This window comes from Sceloporus occidentalis, unplaced genomic scaffold (assembly GCF_023333645.1).
Source record: "Sceloporus occidentalis isolate IW3139 unplaced genomic scaffold, rSceOcc1.0.p SCAF_9, whole genome shotgun sequence".
Classification (NCBI taxonomy): domain Eukaryota; kingdom Metazoa; phylum Chordata; class Lepidosauria; order Squamata; family Phrynosomatidae; genus Sceloporus; species Sceloporus occidentalis.
In genome coordinates this window covers 1,431,156-1,446,933 of record NW_028316989.1, presented here as the reverse complement: position 1 = coordinate 1,446,933, position 15,778 = coordinate 1,431,156, and the positions used below count along the sequence as shown (strand labels likewise).

The 15,778-nt window shown below is 45.6% G+C and overlaps 2 protein-coding genes across 2 annotated transcripts; both read right to left on the bottom strand.

Moving 5' to 3' along the window:
- Positions 1-4,731: 4,731 nt before the first annotated feature.
- On the bottom strand, positions 4,732-11,075 carry LOC149306679 (transmembrane protein 230). Its single transcript, XM_089538274.1, has 4 exons — positions 11,011-11,075; positions 9,124-9,242; positions 7,610-7,732; positions 4,732-6,899 (listed from the first exon to the last, which is right to left on the bottom strand). The coding sequence occupies exons 2-4, from the start codon at positions 9,217-9,219 to the stop codon at positions 6,759-6,761; spliced, it is 360 nt and encodes a 119-aa protein (XP_089394400.1). The 5' UTR covers positions 9,220-9,242; positions 11,011-11,075; the 3' UTR covers positions 4,732-6,758.
- Positions 11,076-12,304: 1,229 nt separating this feature from the next.
- Positions 12,305-15,480, bottom strand: LOC149306678 (DNA sliding clamp PCNA). The gene is made up of 6 exons (XM_089537546.1): positions 15,197-15,480; positions 14,217-14,314; positions 13,702-13,769; positions 13,322-13,516; positions 13,011-13,134; positions 12,305-12,760 (listed from the first exon to the last, which is right to left on the bottom strand). The coding sequence occupies exons 1-6, from the start codon at positions 15,415-15,417 to the stop codon at positions 12,681-12,683; spliced, it is 786 nt and encodes a 261-aa protein (XP_089393672.1). The 5' UTR covers positions 15,418-15,480; the 3' UTR covers positions 12,305-12,680.
- Between the last annotated feature and the right edge of the window lie 298 nt (positions 15,481-15,778).

The following is a 15,778-nucleotide window of genomic DNA, read 5'->3' as shown; positions in this document are numbered from 1 at the left end:
TGCTTTATACTGCCCTGAGGTCTTTAGACAGAGAGTGGGATATACATGTTTTAATGGCCAAATCTGAGGCTGCATTGGCATGCTGACAGGTTCCTTCCCAAAATGGATGAAACCATTCCTTTCTTAATGAGCCAAGCCTTGGAGCATCCTTGAATCTCTCATAACAAGAGATAATACAAGAGACCTTCCAGTAAAGTAACCTTGCAAAAACTGTGGGAAGACGCTGGGAATAAGCCAAGATTTCTTTGGACAGGTGAGGCACATATTCTTGGCCTGGCTTTTGGATTCCTATGAAAGTACAAGTGCTTTTTCTTACCTTGTTCCTAATTCGATAGAACTTGCTCTGCCCATTAGGGTAGACCTTTCGTGCGAAGGTGCATGCACTAAACCACACATGCTTATGCGGCAACCACAGCCTTTAATCCAAGATCTTTGCTGTTCTGCTTTTTTCCTCATAAAAAGTGAAAAGAGAGAGAAACCAGGACATTTTAAAAGCCACCGGAAAAGAGGGAAGACAGAGGATTCACTGGAGCAGTCCCTGCCAAGTCATTATGTGCATTTAAACACGTTCCTATGCTCCATTTAAAGTTGGGGGGGAGGCATTTTCCATATTGGGAATTTAAATTCTTCTTCTCAAAAAGGATTTTAAATAGAGTGGCGCAACTCACTTGTGAACATAACCTCCTGGTGATATATTGTGGATGACAAAGGCTTTTCAGGGTTCAGCAAAGTGCTCAGTGGAAGAGCGGCTTCAATTACATTAGAGCAAAATAACTCACCATCGAAGAGACATAAACGATCTTTGCTATGAGCGCACTCCATTTGCTAAATGCCTGATCTTACGAAGTCAGCCTCTGACCGTAGATCTTCTCTTGCATTATGTGGGACATCTAGGACTGGCTTCTGCAGGTGGACCAGAACTGGAGTCAACACACCGATTGCTGTGAGCAAGTGTTTTAGAAATTGCATTTAAAGACTGAAATAAAGTTCCTCCTAATGAAGAACAATTGGGTTCCCCCCCTGAAAAATCTGCATAAGGAGGGGATGAATTTATTCATAAGGAATAAATCTGAATAAGGAGGGGATGAATAAATTCAAGTGAATTTATTTTCTTCCTATCCACCTTCTTTATTGTCCAGCTCTCATATCCAAAAATGGTGATGGGGAACAGAATAACAATAACCACCTCTCCATCCATCCTGCTCCCAAAGTTTTGGAGAGGTAGGTAAGGGGGGAAAATGAAATGTGCCATTAAAACCGAGTTAAAATTAAATCAGATTTTCTAATTAGATTCCAAGTAATTCATTCAAGCTGTATACTCAGTTTATAGCCTTTAGTGCTAGCTTGACTAGCCTTTATTAATATAAATTATGAGATGGCTACATGTGCCATTGCCACTTTATAGCCAGGGAAAATGCAGGGAGGCACTGAATTGAAAGGTTAGGACGCATGCTTTCTTGCCTCCCCTTTGCTTTTCTCCCCAATGCAATTATCCCTTTGGATAATGCTCTGGTACAAAACACGCGCACACAACGGCTCTTGCACACACAGCGCCTTCTGTTGCACATCAGAGCCCCAGGATGACGTGGTTGGCTCCGTTGATAAAAATGACTCACTGGTATAATTCCTTCAGTTCAATAGCAGACTCTGCTCATGACGGCACTGCCTTGACCCTACAGAGCAAGCGGGTCAGATGAAGAAGACAGCACCATAAACAGGAAAAGCAGGGAGCGCTAAGGCATTTGCAATAAATAATTGGATTAGAGGATTTGGAGGAGTAGAGGGGTTTATGTCTGATGGGTTGACACACTCGCATGTTGCAATGACAATGGCAACAAAACGTTTCCGGACAAGCAGATCTATTGGGCTTGGTCAGTGTGAGAAAGCGAAGGCATGTGTGCAACTCTATGCTACTGTATAGAACTATATCTGCAATTCAGCCTGGAAATCCAAAGGATGCTGACTGTACCATGGGTCCTTTTTTGCAGCTGTGTAACAGTCCTCAAGGATAAGATGCATTTCAGATGTTTTACCCAGGACACGCGTTGCCCTTTTCCTCTTCGCACAAAAAGCACAGGAAGCTACCTTGGCCTTTCAGAAAAATGCCAAAACCCACAGCTGGGCAATGCCTCCAATTAAGGCCAACTGAAATAGCGCAAAATAGTGAGCGGCCGTTTGAGTCCAGATGGTATTTGCCTTGCGTGCTGCACTGGGAACTCCTGGGGAAGTAAAAGGTGCAGGGATGTAAGTTTATCAAGCAAGCAAAGGCACCCAGAGACGTGCTGCCGGTGGATCCGCTGTTTTGTCAGTCAGGCTGGGTTAGACGGAGCAGAATCTGATGTGAAAAGTCCTCCCAGACCTGGAGATGTGGCGAAGCAGAGCTGTCACATCCTATCTGACTTGTTGGCAAAGGGAGGGAAGCCATCCATCACTCAGAGGCAGCCATGAGTTAGTTATACATGCTTCCAGTGTACCCCAGTGGTCCTCTGCTCTCTATGCTTCTTTCCAACCCCGCATCACCCCCAAATTTCCTACCACATTTCTAACAAGAGTCCAGGAACAGCGCTTGCTTTATTTTTTGTTCACTCATAATAGGATTTTATATGTATGAGACACAACAGGGTGGCTTAGCATTGCCTTCATATGTGCGGTACTAACAAGAGTTAGCTGAGGTGCTGTTAGAGGTGTTAGTCCAGGATAATCTCAGGCCCTGAGGTTTCCAGGCCAAAATTGGAGACCTAAGTGTGGCTCCTGGTTATGGCTTTAAGCATTTTGCATGACGTGTCAACCAGTGAGTCATGGTTTGCCATTGGGAAACATACACGCACATGTTGTGTGCCTTCAAGGCATTTCCAACTTACGACAAAACTAAGGCGAACCTATGACAGAGTTTTCTTGCAATTAATTTGTTCAGAGGGGTTTTGCCTTTGTCTGAAGCTGAGAGAATGTGACTTGCCCTCGGTCATGCAGTGAGTATCCATGGTTGAGTAGAGATTCAAACTTGGTCTACAGAATTGTAGTTCAGTACTTAAACCACTACACAACACTGGCTTTCGCATATCCCTACAGAACACATTTTTCTGTTTGGAAATTAAGGCAGATGTCAGCTACAGTTCTTTTCAGGTATATGTCCTAAAAATTGTATTTTTTCCAAGTACCATCATTTTTTCTTAAATATATGCTCTTTGCTTTATGCTATTCCAATAAATCATTTCCACACAAAGCTTTCAAGGGGCCTGGATATATTATAAACCAAATGTGCCAAATCAGAGAACGTTATCTAGAGCACTGGGAAAAAAATCCACAATATTTCCCAGTTCTACTTTTTCTGTAAAATCCGTAACGCCTTGAATGCAGGGCTCCGCTTTTATACCAGGAAAAGGCCGACAATTCTCTCCTCCTGCTGCCATTGGCAAGACAAGTGAGTAGATAACCCTGCCTGCAGTTTTGGAAAGGCCAGATGCCCTTACTTCTTCAAGTGCATGCATTTTAAGTCTTTCCTTGGTAGCTGACAGGTTTAAAGGGGCATATGTGTAAGAAATTAGCCCGCCGTGAAAGATTAAAACCTCCGCTTGCGTTAGGAGTGTCTGCATTTCTCATTAACAGCCTTAGTCCACAGGGCAGGCAGTTGCAGAGGCTCCAGCAAATGTTACCCATCATGCCCTCAGAAAGAAGGACCACTGGAAGGCAAGAAGGAAAGAGGCCAGAGGCATGGCTTGAAATCGGACTAGGAGAGACAGGGATGGAGTGCCAAGTCACCGCTGCCTTTCCTCCAGGTCTTTATGTCCATATTTATGCAAAGCAAAAACAAAACCCTAGACAAGCTATAAATATAGCAACGAGTCTCTCAGCCACTCAATGGCAAGCGAAGATCCATCTGACTAATGGCCAGTCACATAAGAACAGTAATTAGACCTCCATGGCTCATGCTCTTTGCTCAGAATGAAGCTACATGGAAGCAAATGCAGCCTCCTCGCCTCTTCATGTGGCAAACAGAAGCAAAAGTGGATGCATTTTAATCCCATCTAGATGCTGCATGAGTTCTTACCACTTTCCCAGCCCCATCCCTCCCATTTCCAGTGTTTCACCTTCAAGATCGACTTTCCCCAGAGTCATTCCTCTGCTGAAGCGAAAGTTATGCATCCCGGCACAAAATGCTGATGGGACAACTGACTCATCCATCTGTGATCGGCTGCTTGCTTTTTTTGCCAGCTCCAGTTCCAGAAGCCGTTTTTGCTCAATGAATTTTACAGCCAGTAATGCAGAAGTGTCTGGAAACTTGGCCCTGAGATTAGATGGGTGAAAGATGACAGCATTTGGAACGGGAAAGAAAATAGGTCAGCATGATGCAGCAAAGGAGCAACCTATGTCCTCCTCTACTTCCTGAAGGTGCAGAAAACAGGAATAAGGATGCTTTAATGGATTCAGCAAGGTGGAGGTTGTGTTGATTCGGCAGACCCACAATCCAACCTATCCACTGGCTGACAGTGGCCAAATAGACATGGCTGAAGAAACCCGTTCTAATCTGCCTTGGACCCTGCATTGGGAGAAAGGCAATTTTGCCAGCACTGCCCTCTCTCTGGTTCAACAGCCATCCAAATTAACCTCATCCAACACTGGCCACAACACCCAATAGATTTTTCCAAACAATCAACAGTTCTTCATTATTATCATCATCATCATAGTGTGTCAGCTTGAAAGAAGTACGTTAAATGAAGGTAAAATACCATTATGTGCTTTATTCATATTAAATACATATTTCTGCAACTGCAAATTACTTTCTCGTGGCATTATTTGTGCCCTCTTGAACACTCCACAAACTGGCAATCTTAAAGAGATGAATATATGTTGAAAACAAAAGATCAATGCCTATGAAGAGCTCATGTGTATGCACATATACAGCGCATTAACATTGCATAGTGTTTAGCCAGCGGACGGAATACACAACAGAAGCATCTTTGAACACTTGTGTTTCACCAAATTGTGGTCACTGAAAAGCCCAATACTGGAGCGGAGGGAGACCAGAAGGAGGAACCTTTGCCACAGCAGTTCACAATCTGATCCAGACTGCAGTTTCACCTTTCAAAAACAGACTTCACAGCAAAGGTTGTGTTCAGTTCTGGGCTTAGCCAGAATGATGCCTGGCCACTTCAGTGGAAACCTGAAGAACAGTATCATCTATCATGGGAACACACAGTGACACACTCCTATGCTTGCAACCTCCAACTAGTTGATACTATCATTTTGTCAGCCACAGACAGAAGGCCAACTGAGTGTATTGCTTTTGCCTTTTCATATCAGTGGGGTCAATGATCTGGCGAAGTGCTTTCCTCCTCTTGGGCACATTGTTTTGAGAAGCAGGGAACAGATATTGGTTGACATCCTGTACAGCACAGTATAGCATAATTGTCCCAGGGACAGAACTATGCTACATCTCTTCACTCAGAGTTCCCCTGGACTCCATTTCATTGCTGCGGATCTCCACCAGACAACACTCAGCGGCTGGAAGAAAGTGGAGAGGGAGTCTGGAAAAGTATCTGGCTATCTCCCTGTAGCAGATGCAGACCAATGACAACATCTGCTGAGACCATCCAGGATGTCAGTGGATGATACCATCATTTTGCATCTGGCTACAGGGAGATAGCCAGACATTTCTCTAATCCCCTGATCTTCACCAGCCACTGAATGGTCATGGAGGACTTGCAGTGACTGAAAGGTAAGTCAGGGCACTTTGGTCATTGTAGAGGAAGATGCCAACCTCCACAATAGCATCACCAAAAAGAACTGCATATATCATAACAGAATGCAAGCCATCAGCGGTACCAACTAGAGTAGATGGGGTTGGCTTATTCTATATGGGGCTACCAAGAGAATTCAAGCCATTGGGTATGTGGTCATAGTCTTTTTTAAGCCAGGGAATTAGTTTTCTGGATGTTTCAGCATTTTGCCATTTTGTGTGTGTAACCGTTTACTTTTTATATCTGCCCTAAACCAATTTCCAGAGCAGGATAAACAGTAAGCTGTTTTCTCTTCTAATGGACCCTGACCAGGCATGGCTTGTTAGGTTGCAGCCTGAGCATTAAACCACACACTTCACAGCCTTGCCAGATTTCCTTGGAATACCTAAAACTTTGCCTTTTTCCTGAATGAACTCTGCAAAGATTTTGGGAGAAGCCATTAACAGTAAACCCAAGTCTTGATAAAGAGCAGTTGGTAAATATAATGTTAAATGTAGTGTTTCAAACCACCCTCACTACTCTTTAAATTTCAACCAGATACCCAATACTTTCCCATTTGCCTTGACAGATTTTGCTATTGTTTCATTTTAAGTCATTTGTTCCAAGGCTGATCTTTGCAGGTGTTCTGCGCTAGACATAAAAAAAGGTCAAAGAAGAAGAAGATGGCTGTTATTTAAAAGCCTGAGTTTCTTTTTCTCAATCATACTGGCCCACGCTCACATATTCTTCTGGGTTTGCACAGCTGGAAACCAGTGGCCCCAAAGGACTTCCCTTCTGAAAGGAGAAATGGTTTCTCCTGAGAGCTGCTTACAAGAGCTACTTCACGTGATTTTGTGATTCATCAAGGAAAAAAAACCTGCAAAAAACAAACAAACCCTAGACTGGACAAAAGCTGCAATTTTTTGTTGTCCAATGACAAGGTTATGTGACTCTTTTATGCTGAGTCTCTTCCTCCTGGAGCCAGTTGGTGATAAAAGTTGCATAGCACCCTCTTAAGAAAGATCCATGTTCTTCCCTCTTCTAGTCATCAAAATCAGGAATGTCATCGTAGGAATAGCCCCTGTAACCTTTCGACGCAAAATAAGCAATGCGCAAATGATAGAAGCCAGGCAGGAAGACAAGGATCCCAATGATCAAGACGGGGATTGCGCGATCTGTTCCCTGGAAGACAGAAGAGTAAGAGCTGCTTCACACATGTGTGTTGAGTCCCTAAACATATACCCAGTAGCTGGCAGCTGAAAGTGTGAACCAACCTCACTGTGTTTGAAGTGACATGTCAAGAGAATCACAATTTCCCCTGCAATGCTCTGCAACTGCCTGTCTGAAATGGTAGTGTTGTCCGAAGACGACTCTGGTGGCTACGTGGCCAGCATGGCTGCACCCAACACTGTTACCTTCTCACTGAGAAGTGGTATCTATTTATCTCCTTGCATTTCCATGCTTTCAAACTGCTAGTTTGGCAGAAGCTGGGACAAGTGACAGGAGTTCACTCCATCATGGAGCACTCGGGCCTCGAACTGCCAAGCTTCCGATCGTCAGAACTGGCGTCTTAACCACTAATCCACCACATCCCTATGAAAGGCACATACCCACAGAATATACACATGGATGGAAGATGACATGGGGACCCAAGCAAAGCTGCTATGAGCTCCTTGAAAAGAGAAGAAAATGGAGGCACCTTGGTAATCCTCAAGTTGCCACACTCCTAAAGGCCTCCTCCAAATTCTAATATGAAGCACTTCCATAGACTGAGTGCATTCTGTATATTCTCCAAGAGTGTGCTTTTGCTCTGAGGGCTACACCTGCAGACTTTTGTCTGAGAAACCCAGGACAAAGGTGCCCTCCCTTTATAGGAGAACTGGGCAACTTACTCCTTGGCTGATGTATCCTGTGAGGAGGAGGGCACCAATGATAATGAGAAGGGTGCCAATCAGGAAGAGGACAGTCGCCAGCGCAATGGCCTTGTAGGGGATCTTGGGGGGGCTCTTCTTGAACTGGAACAGAAGAGGAAGAGGAAAGAGAGGTCAAATATTAGCAAGGTCCTATGGTGCTCTGCAACTGGACACTGTCTTTTTTGTATACAGCTTGAGTCTCCCTTATCTGGACTTCCAAAATCCAAAACTGTCCACATGGATGGCTGACAGTGTGACACCTTTGCTTTCTAATGGTTCAATGCACACAAACGTTGCTCCTTGCACAAAATGATGATTAAAAATGTGTATAAAATTACTTTCAGGCTATGTGTAAAAGGCGGATATGAAACAGAAATGAATTTCATATTTAGACTTGGGACCCATCTCCAAAACATTTCATTAAATACATGCAAATATTCCAATAAGGAATAATAAGGATAAGGGAGACTCAACCTCTTTCTATATTATTTTTTATTGAACAAAAACTACAAAGTGTAAAAACTGAGTAATATAAATGACACAAACAACCACCACAAACTCTGCCTTCTGCCCATCACCGCTCTACAGTAAAGAGATGCTATGGCAATGCTGCCTCCTGGTGACCAACCTGTGCTCCATCCTGAGAGACACAGAGAAAATGGAGGAACAACAACAAAAGAAATTAAAAAAGGAAGGAAGAGAAAGGAAAGGAAAGGGAAAAACAAACAAACCCAGAAGAGAGTTTAGACGCAAGGAATCATTTCTGTAAGCCTATGTCTCAAATCTGTTGCTTGCTTCCTTGGCATGGCATAGTGGATTGAATGTTGGAATATGACTCTGGAGACCAGGCTTCGATTCCCAGCTTGGCCATGAAACCCATTGGGTGACTTTGGGCAAGCCACACTCTCTCAGTCTCAGAGGAAGGCAATGGCAAACCTCCTCTGAACAAAACTTGCCAAGAAAACCCTATAATAGGGTCACCTTAGTGTTGCTGTAAGTTGGAAATGACTTGAAGGCACACAACAACAACAACAACAACAATGGGAATAGTTTTTTGTGGTATTTTCGGGCTCTGTGGCGGTGTTCTGGAAGGGTTTATTCCTGAGGTTTCGCCTGCATCTGTGGCTGGCATTTTTCTTCTAGAACACGGCCGCAGAGCCCAAAAAACTCACAAAAAAGTATGGATGCCGGCCATGAAAGCCTTTGACTTCACAATGGGAATCCCAAGCATAGTAGAGCTGGAAAAACCCTATTCTCTCTCCAATATTCAAAGGAAAAACTGCCAGAGAGTCAGCAGCTCCCAGTGTTGCTGTTGCTACTCAGAAGACATCCTCCTCAAAACATGCTAAAGGAAGAGAATCCGTGTGGAATGAGTCTCTGGTGGGTGGGATTTGCAGTGTCACAGAAGCAGGCCAAAGGAAGGTGGCCTAACCCTAACTAGAATGTGCAAAGTTGGCACCTGGCCCCAGCATCCTTCCGCTCTGGGCTTTTACCTGCAGGTCAATGTAGCCTTCATCTGTGCAAGCGAGCTTGGAATATTTGACTTTGCTGCTTGGGATGGAAGCAGCCAGGTTCGTTCGGGACGGCATCTTCTCCGGCAGTCACCTACAGTCTGGGAAAAGGACATAGACAATGCTTGAGAAGATGGGAAGAGTGTGTAGAACAACATGATGGGCATCAAGGAAAAGGAACCCAGATGTGGCCAAGGGGTTGGACTTGGTGGTCCTTGCAGTCAACCTCTGAGCCTTTGGAAGCCAAAATAGAGGGGCTGAAGCAATGAATAAGACAAAGGAAGCTCACAGGAGCAAGTGATAAGGAGAAAACATGAGACGGAATCTCTTTGTCAAAATAGTGCAACCCACTTTGATCTCGGCCTTTTTGGAGTTGTGTCTCTGCAAGCCCTGCAATTCCATCCTTTGGGGAACTGAAGCCTTGTGGTTTCCATGCCATCGGCAAATGGCACCGAAGGCTGCAACCACAGAGGTTGGACCAAGAGCCTTTTGTTCTGTGGGCTGGCTTCCCAGAAACAAAGACACAGGCTGCGTCATGCCCCCCAACGCCTTCAAGCTTGGCAACGCACTGGCAGTGCCCAAGGGTTACTCCTCATGAGAAGCCAATGCCGCCTCCATCCCACACCAATTCCCCATTTCCTGCAAGGGCTCCGTCTGATGAATCACCTGCCTTTATTTCATTGTGTAAAGAGCAAACTAACAGCAGAACGCCCATAGGAAACACAGAGGGCCCTTGGTATCTGCTGGGGGTTGGTTCCAGGACCCACCGTGGATCCCAAAATCCATGGATGCTCAGGTCCCATTAAATATAATGGCATAGCAAAATGGGGTCCCTTATATAAAAGGGCAAAATCAAGGTTTCCCTATGGGGATTTGTATGTTTTTAAGGTCTTTTCAGGCTGTGGATGCTTGAATCTGTGGATAATACAGGGCCGACTGTATCATCATTGCCATATATACTCAACAATATATCAGCCTCATGTGCAACTTGAGGACATGTTTAGAGACCAGAAGTATGGCTTTTTATATGAGCCATGGCTAAGTCGAGGCTAAAACTGGATGGACTGGGTGGCCCTTGGGTCTCTTCCTACTCCGTGGTCCTAAGAGGTGATCTGATGAGAGCCTGTTTGGGTCTTTGAAGGGGTGCCATATGGAGGATGGAATAGGAGATAGCATCTCAATGGATACAGGGAAAGAGGCTCCAGCTCAACAGGATGGCAGTCAGAGCCGTTAGACAGCGGAAGCAAATGCTGCTTTGGAGGTCTTTAAACAGAGGCTAAAGGGCCCTGTGTCCCAGGGACGCTTTAAGGGGGAGTTCCTGCATGGCAAGAGTGAGCTGGACTGGATCAGGGTCTCTCCCAAATCTAGGGCTCTGTGGTTCTGGAGGATGCCAGTGGGGCCAAAGGGCATTAGTTCCACAAGGAAGATGTGCCCTGAAGTTTGGTGGGCAGACCTTTTTTTCCCTCCAACTCCCAGAATCCCCAGCCATCCAGCCTGGCTTCCAGTGCTGGGGGATTCTGGGAGTTGGAGTCCAAAAGGCCCTCATTGCCCCAGTTTTCAGGAAAACAGAGAGAAGGAGAGTCCTGTTCATTCAGACACACTTTTTCCAACCCTGGAATAATCCTGGATTACTATAATGTTGTTGTTGTTGTTATTATTATTATTATTCTATCGATCCATGATCATTCCTATGATGATGAATCCTACTGTTGCTATTAAAGCATGGCTCATCCCCTTCCCAATAAGCGCCAAACTTCAATCCTCCGGTTCCTAGCCCCAGCTGCGAAGAAGGCTCCCCAAACCCTAAGCATGAGCCTCCTACACGTGTCACCATGCACGCATTCCCACGTGCAGCGTCCCAGTTCCTACCTGCTCATGCTTTCCTTCCAGGAAGAGGCTGCCCTCCCTCCTGCTCCAGCTGCAGAAGGCTCTTGACCCCGGAAGTTGACACTCTTCTTCGCCCAAAGGCGCTTCCGGGTCAACGCTCCCCTTCCTCCGCTGGAAAGCCTCGGCTGCTGTTCTGCGCGCGGCCGCGGGAGGCGCTGCAGACCACCTTTCTTTCCATTCAATGCATTCAACTCTAAAAGCTTTTCCTTTATTGGCAAACCTCTCCTTTTGCGATTTATATATACATATACATAGATACATACATACACACACACAACAAAAGGAGATGTTTACAAATAAAGAAAAAGGTTTGCTTGCAAAAGTGTATGTGTATATATATATATATATATATATATGGGGCACTGCAGCCCAGCTTTCCTCCCCATTCAATATAGTAAACTCTTTAATCTTGTTTTGCAAACAAACATTTCCCTTTATTTGCAAACGTCTGCTTTTGCAATATATATCTATAGCAAATATAAAGGGGTGCTGCCTGCAGCCCATCTTTCTTTCCTACCCTTTGCATGACAATGGGGACATTTTAAATGCAGTGCCATTAAAAGCACACAAAAGTGACTTTAAAAACAGAATATTGCAATATTAAAACTAATCACTCGTTAACAAAATAAAATACATTTGAAGAAAAAGAGTGAAAATCACTTACATAGAATAGGCTCCACTGAATTAATTTGGGGCTTAGCTAAAGGTTGGCTTCCCAAAGGGCTTCCCTTTGTAGGCAATGCAAGCATTTCAGCATCCTGAATATCAAGTTCGTATTTGTAATACAGCAATAGCAGGTGCCTTTCTATACCATTTATGTGTCTCCTAAACCATTTACAAAGTGTAAGCTGGGTACTAATTTTAGGGACCTACAAAGGATGCAAACCTGAGCCCTTTTGCTGGTGTTGAACTCACAATATGCATCTGAGGAAGTAGATTCAAGTCTATTGGAAGCTCATGCTGCCAACTCCTTTCAGTTAGTCTCAAAGGCGCTAGTGTCTCTCTACATACTTTTTCTACAGCTACGTTTTTAAGTTCTTCTTATTTTTAAATAAGGGTTACCATTGGTCCTGGTTTGAGTGTTGGACTAGGACTCCAGAGACCAGGGTTCGAATCACTGCTCAGCCATGGAAATCCTTGGGCAAGTCACACCATCTCAGCCTTCATTGTTATTAACATTAACTGTTAAAACTCCTGCTGCCCAATTGCAGCAGCTTAGTAATTGAAAATGCTTATTATACATCCTTCATTGAAGAAGACCAAGGCAAACACAAGGTAAGAAAACTCAGCAATTCTTTATTAACAAGTGTTCGTTTTTCTGAAGGCTTCCGCTTCAAGACAAAGTCATTAAAAGAAGATTCCTCCCAACATTATTACTTTTTAGAAGTCGACAGCAGCCTCCCGGCAAAAAGATCACTGTGGAAGTCATTCATTTTAAATATTATACTCCCTTCTCCTACAAAACGGAGTAAACATTTAGTAATAAAAACAGGGTCTAAAAAGTAAAGACAAGACAGAGAAAAGGCATTTGCATAACCAACGAAAAAGGTATTTACAGAGAAGTATCTACAAATGGGCCCTAAGTGCAGAGATCGAAAAGGCTTCAGCCCAGGCTGGTCTTCCACAAAACCTCGTTTTCCTCCCCCAAACTCTTAAGACTCTTCTTGATCCTCGATCTTTGGAGCCAAGTAGTATTTCAAGTGTCCCATGTCGGCTATCTTGTACTCCACAACTGCAAGACAACAAAACCCAGGAGGATTAATCACATCCAGGTCCTTTTAGAAAGCATAAATAAATCAATAGCCTCGTTGCTTGTTTTGTCTATTTAATTGATATTGGTTTTGTAGGGATTTTTTAAATGGTAAGCCGCCTCGATTGTCTTTTGACAGAGGTGCAGGGTAAAAATAAAGTGTATTATTATTATTAAAGCTTCTCACTAACATTTTAACTACTACTACTATTAGTACTATTCCTCCACGTACCTAGAGGGACATCCGCAGACATGCTGAGCGTAACTGTTGAAGACAATGGGGTGGCTTTGGTGAAGAAGTTCAAGTATCTCAGAGCAAACGTCAACTGCACGGGTTCATTCATCTCTATTGTAACCTGCAATAGGGAAAAGAAGCATGCATTGAACTGTATGCCGCTTCTAAAGTTCACAAGGAACGCCAGCAAATGAATCAGGCGCAGTTCAAATCCTGCTTCCTTGACATGAGAGAGAGAAACTGGGACTGTAGAGAAATTGAATTGGTAATTAAAAGCCTCCCTTCAATCCTCAAACTGCACGACTTACAGCTTCCTCCTCTTTATCCACATCGCTGGTTTGGGACAGTTTGACGTTTCCGCTCCCAAGCTCTCCGGTGGCAGAGAATTTGACCCCGTCTTTCGTACAAGAGATGACGACGGCGTCCCCGATGTGGCTGAGATCGCGGCAGATACGCGCAAATTCGCCAGAGGGCATCTTCACGACGCAGCTGTACGCTTGTTCCTGGAAGGGCAAAAGAGAACCATTGAACTTCTAAATTCAAGCAATGTCAAGAGAGGCATTTTACAAAGGCTGACTATCAGCTGCATACTTGGTTAGGAAAAGCAGTGTGATTTTAATAAAAACAGCCAATTTTTACATTAACTCATTTAATTACATGGCCTTTGATGCTCTGAAAGTAGACCTACCGGAATTCCAAGCTGTTCTACGTCCAAATCCATTAACTTCATTTCATAATCGGAAACCTTCTCCTGATCTAAGAGAAAATGAGAACGGTGGCAAGGGTTATCATTAATGTTTCTCTGTCTGAAAGTGGCTCTTCAAGCTAAGCCAGAAAAGGGGAGCTCCCAGCTCGCAAAGGGCAGAGGAAATGGCCAAACCTCTGCTCCAATGGCCAATGGAAACCGCAGGGAGGGCGAGAGATGCTTGGAGCTGGAATAGGAGTGGTTTTCTGCTTTCCGAAAACTAGTCTTGATTTTCCTCTGCTGAAGGGAGGTTCTCGAACGTTGCTCCTCCGCATCTTTTGACCTCGGCTCCCAGAATCCCTCAGCACTGATCAAGCTTGCTGGGTCTTCCAGGGGTCGAAACCCAAAGCACCTGGGGACCAAGGCTTGAGAACCTCAGCTCTGGAGGTTAAGGTACACTCTCAGCTGTTGCACTTCCGCAAATAAAGAGTGCCCAAATAGGGTTATCAGCCACTTACTTGGTGTTTCGAAGACCAGGACGAGCGTGTCGGCGTTGTCTTCTGCGCGCAGCGTGATGATGTCGTCATTCCCAGCGCACTTCAGTACTTTGGACATACTGGAAAAGGGGGGAAAGACAAGGATAAGGCTCATTCCAGGACGGTGTTGGATACTGTACAGCTTTATGGATTTGAACTCCTCTAGCAACCCAAACCCCAGGGTTTACTCATTTCATGGGTCCCTATGGAACTCAGCAGCGTAATGGTTTGAGCATTGGATTGCAAATCTGGAGGCCGGGGTTTGAATCCCTGTTTAGTCACACTCTCTCAGCCTCAGAGGGCAGCAATGGCAACCTCTGCTCTGAAGAAGCAGCGATGATGATACATCTTTCTTATATGGGCTAATTAACACCGAGGAGCCTTGCGCCAGTCACACTGTCTCAGCCTCTTCTGGGGAAGGCAATGGGGAAAAGTCCCCTCTGAACCAACCTGGCCAAGCAAATGCCACTGTTTAGCTGAATGGTCTCCAAATCTTTAAAGCACTCTTTGGACTTCATTTCCCAGAGGCCTCAGCCATGTGGGCCAACCGCCTGGGATGCTGGGAGCTGAAGTCCGACATTGCCATAAAGAGCCACAGTTCTGGGAAACCGCTGCTCTTTCGCTCAAAGGGCGCCAAGCCCTCCATCCTCCATTTTAAAAGAGAGAGAGCCACAGCGTAGCCACGCCCACGGGGAGCGGGAGGACCAATCAGGTGGGAGCTAAGGCAAAAAGGGCCCGGGAGGCGACCAATCGGCTTCTAGGGGCGGGGACAAAGGGGAGAGCGCGCGTAAATTGAAGCCACGCCTACTCCTTTCGGTTTCCCGCCAAGGCCTCTCTCGTGACGTCATCACCGGAGAGGAAAAGGGCGCGAAGGGATGGTTGAACAGCCCCAGCGCCGCCTCCGCCCTCATTAGCTAGAAACAGCGTTAATTGTTACTATTTACCATTGTAACTCTTCTTACCTGACGAGGTTGACGCCCATGGCGATGTTCCTGTCGCAGCGGTAAGTGTCGAAGCCCTCGGAGCGCATGGTGAGCTGGACGAGGGAGACGTGCGAGGAGTCCATGCTCTGGAGGCTGATGCCGCCGGAGCCCAGGTCCCAGCAGGCCTCCGTGATCAGGTCCTTCAGGGCCTCCAGCACCTTCTTCAGCAGGGAGCCCTGGATCAGACGCGCCTCGAACATCGTGGCCCAAAGAAAGACGGTAACAAAACAGGACGCAGCCACACAAACAACCGCCTCCCTTTCGCAAACAGTTTTGGCGGAGCTGCGCGCACAGCGGCCGCTTTTATACCGCCTATGCCTTCATAGCCCCGCCCACTTTCCCTGAGCCAATGGCCAGCCTCGCTTGCAAAGTGGGCGTGGAAACAGGAAGCAGCGCGCGCCTTGCTGCGCATGCGCGAGCCTCTTTCCCCGCCATGGCGCCTTTTCCACCAGGGTCCCGCAATTACGTCACCACTGTTTGAGCCAATCGCCTTCCAGCATCGCTTCTTGGGCACTGGGATTGTCCAATCGCCTTCAAGGGGAGGCTGTCCCTACTCCTGAG

What these genes read in the sequence shown, in the direction of transcription:
- LOC149306679 (XM_089538274.1), bottom strand. Translation starts at nt 9,219, where the DNA reads ATGCCGTCCCGAACGAACCTGGCTGCTTCCATCCCAAGCAGCAAAGTC. An exon ending in AAGGCTACATTGACCTGCAG is followed by an intron (nt 7,733 to 9,123) that starts GTAAAAGCCCAG and finishes CTTCTGTTCCAG; the next exon opens with TTCAAGAAGAGCCCCCCCAA. An exon ending in CAGGATACATCAGCCAAGGA is followed by an intron (nt 6,900 to 7,609) that starts GTAAGTTGCCCA and finishes TCTGTCTTCCAG; the next exon opens with GGAACAGATCGCGCAATCCC.
- LOC149306678 (XM_089537546.1), bottom strand. Translation starts at nt 15,417, where the DNA reads ATGTTCGAGGCGCGTCTGATCCAGGGCTCCCTGCTGAAGAAGGTGCTG. An exon ending in ATGGGCGTCAACCTCGTCAG is followed by an intron (nt 14,315 to 15,196) that starts GTAAGAAGAGTT and finishes CCCCTTTTCCAG; the next exon opens with TATGTCCAAAGTACTGAAGT. An exon ending in CCTGGTCTTCGAAACACCAA is followed by an intron (nt 13,770 to 14,216) that starts GTAAGTGGCTGA and finishes ATTTTCTCTTAG; the next exon opens with ATCAGGAGAAGGTTTCCGAT.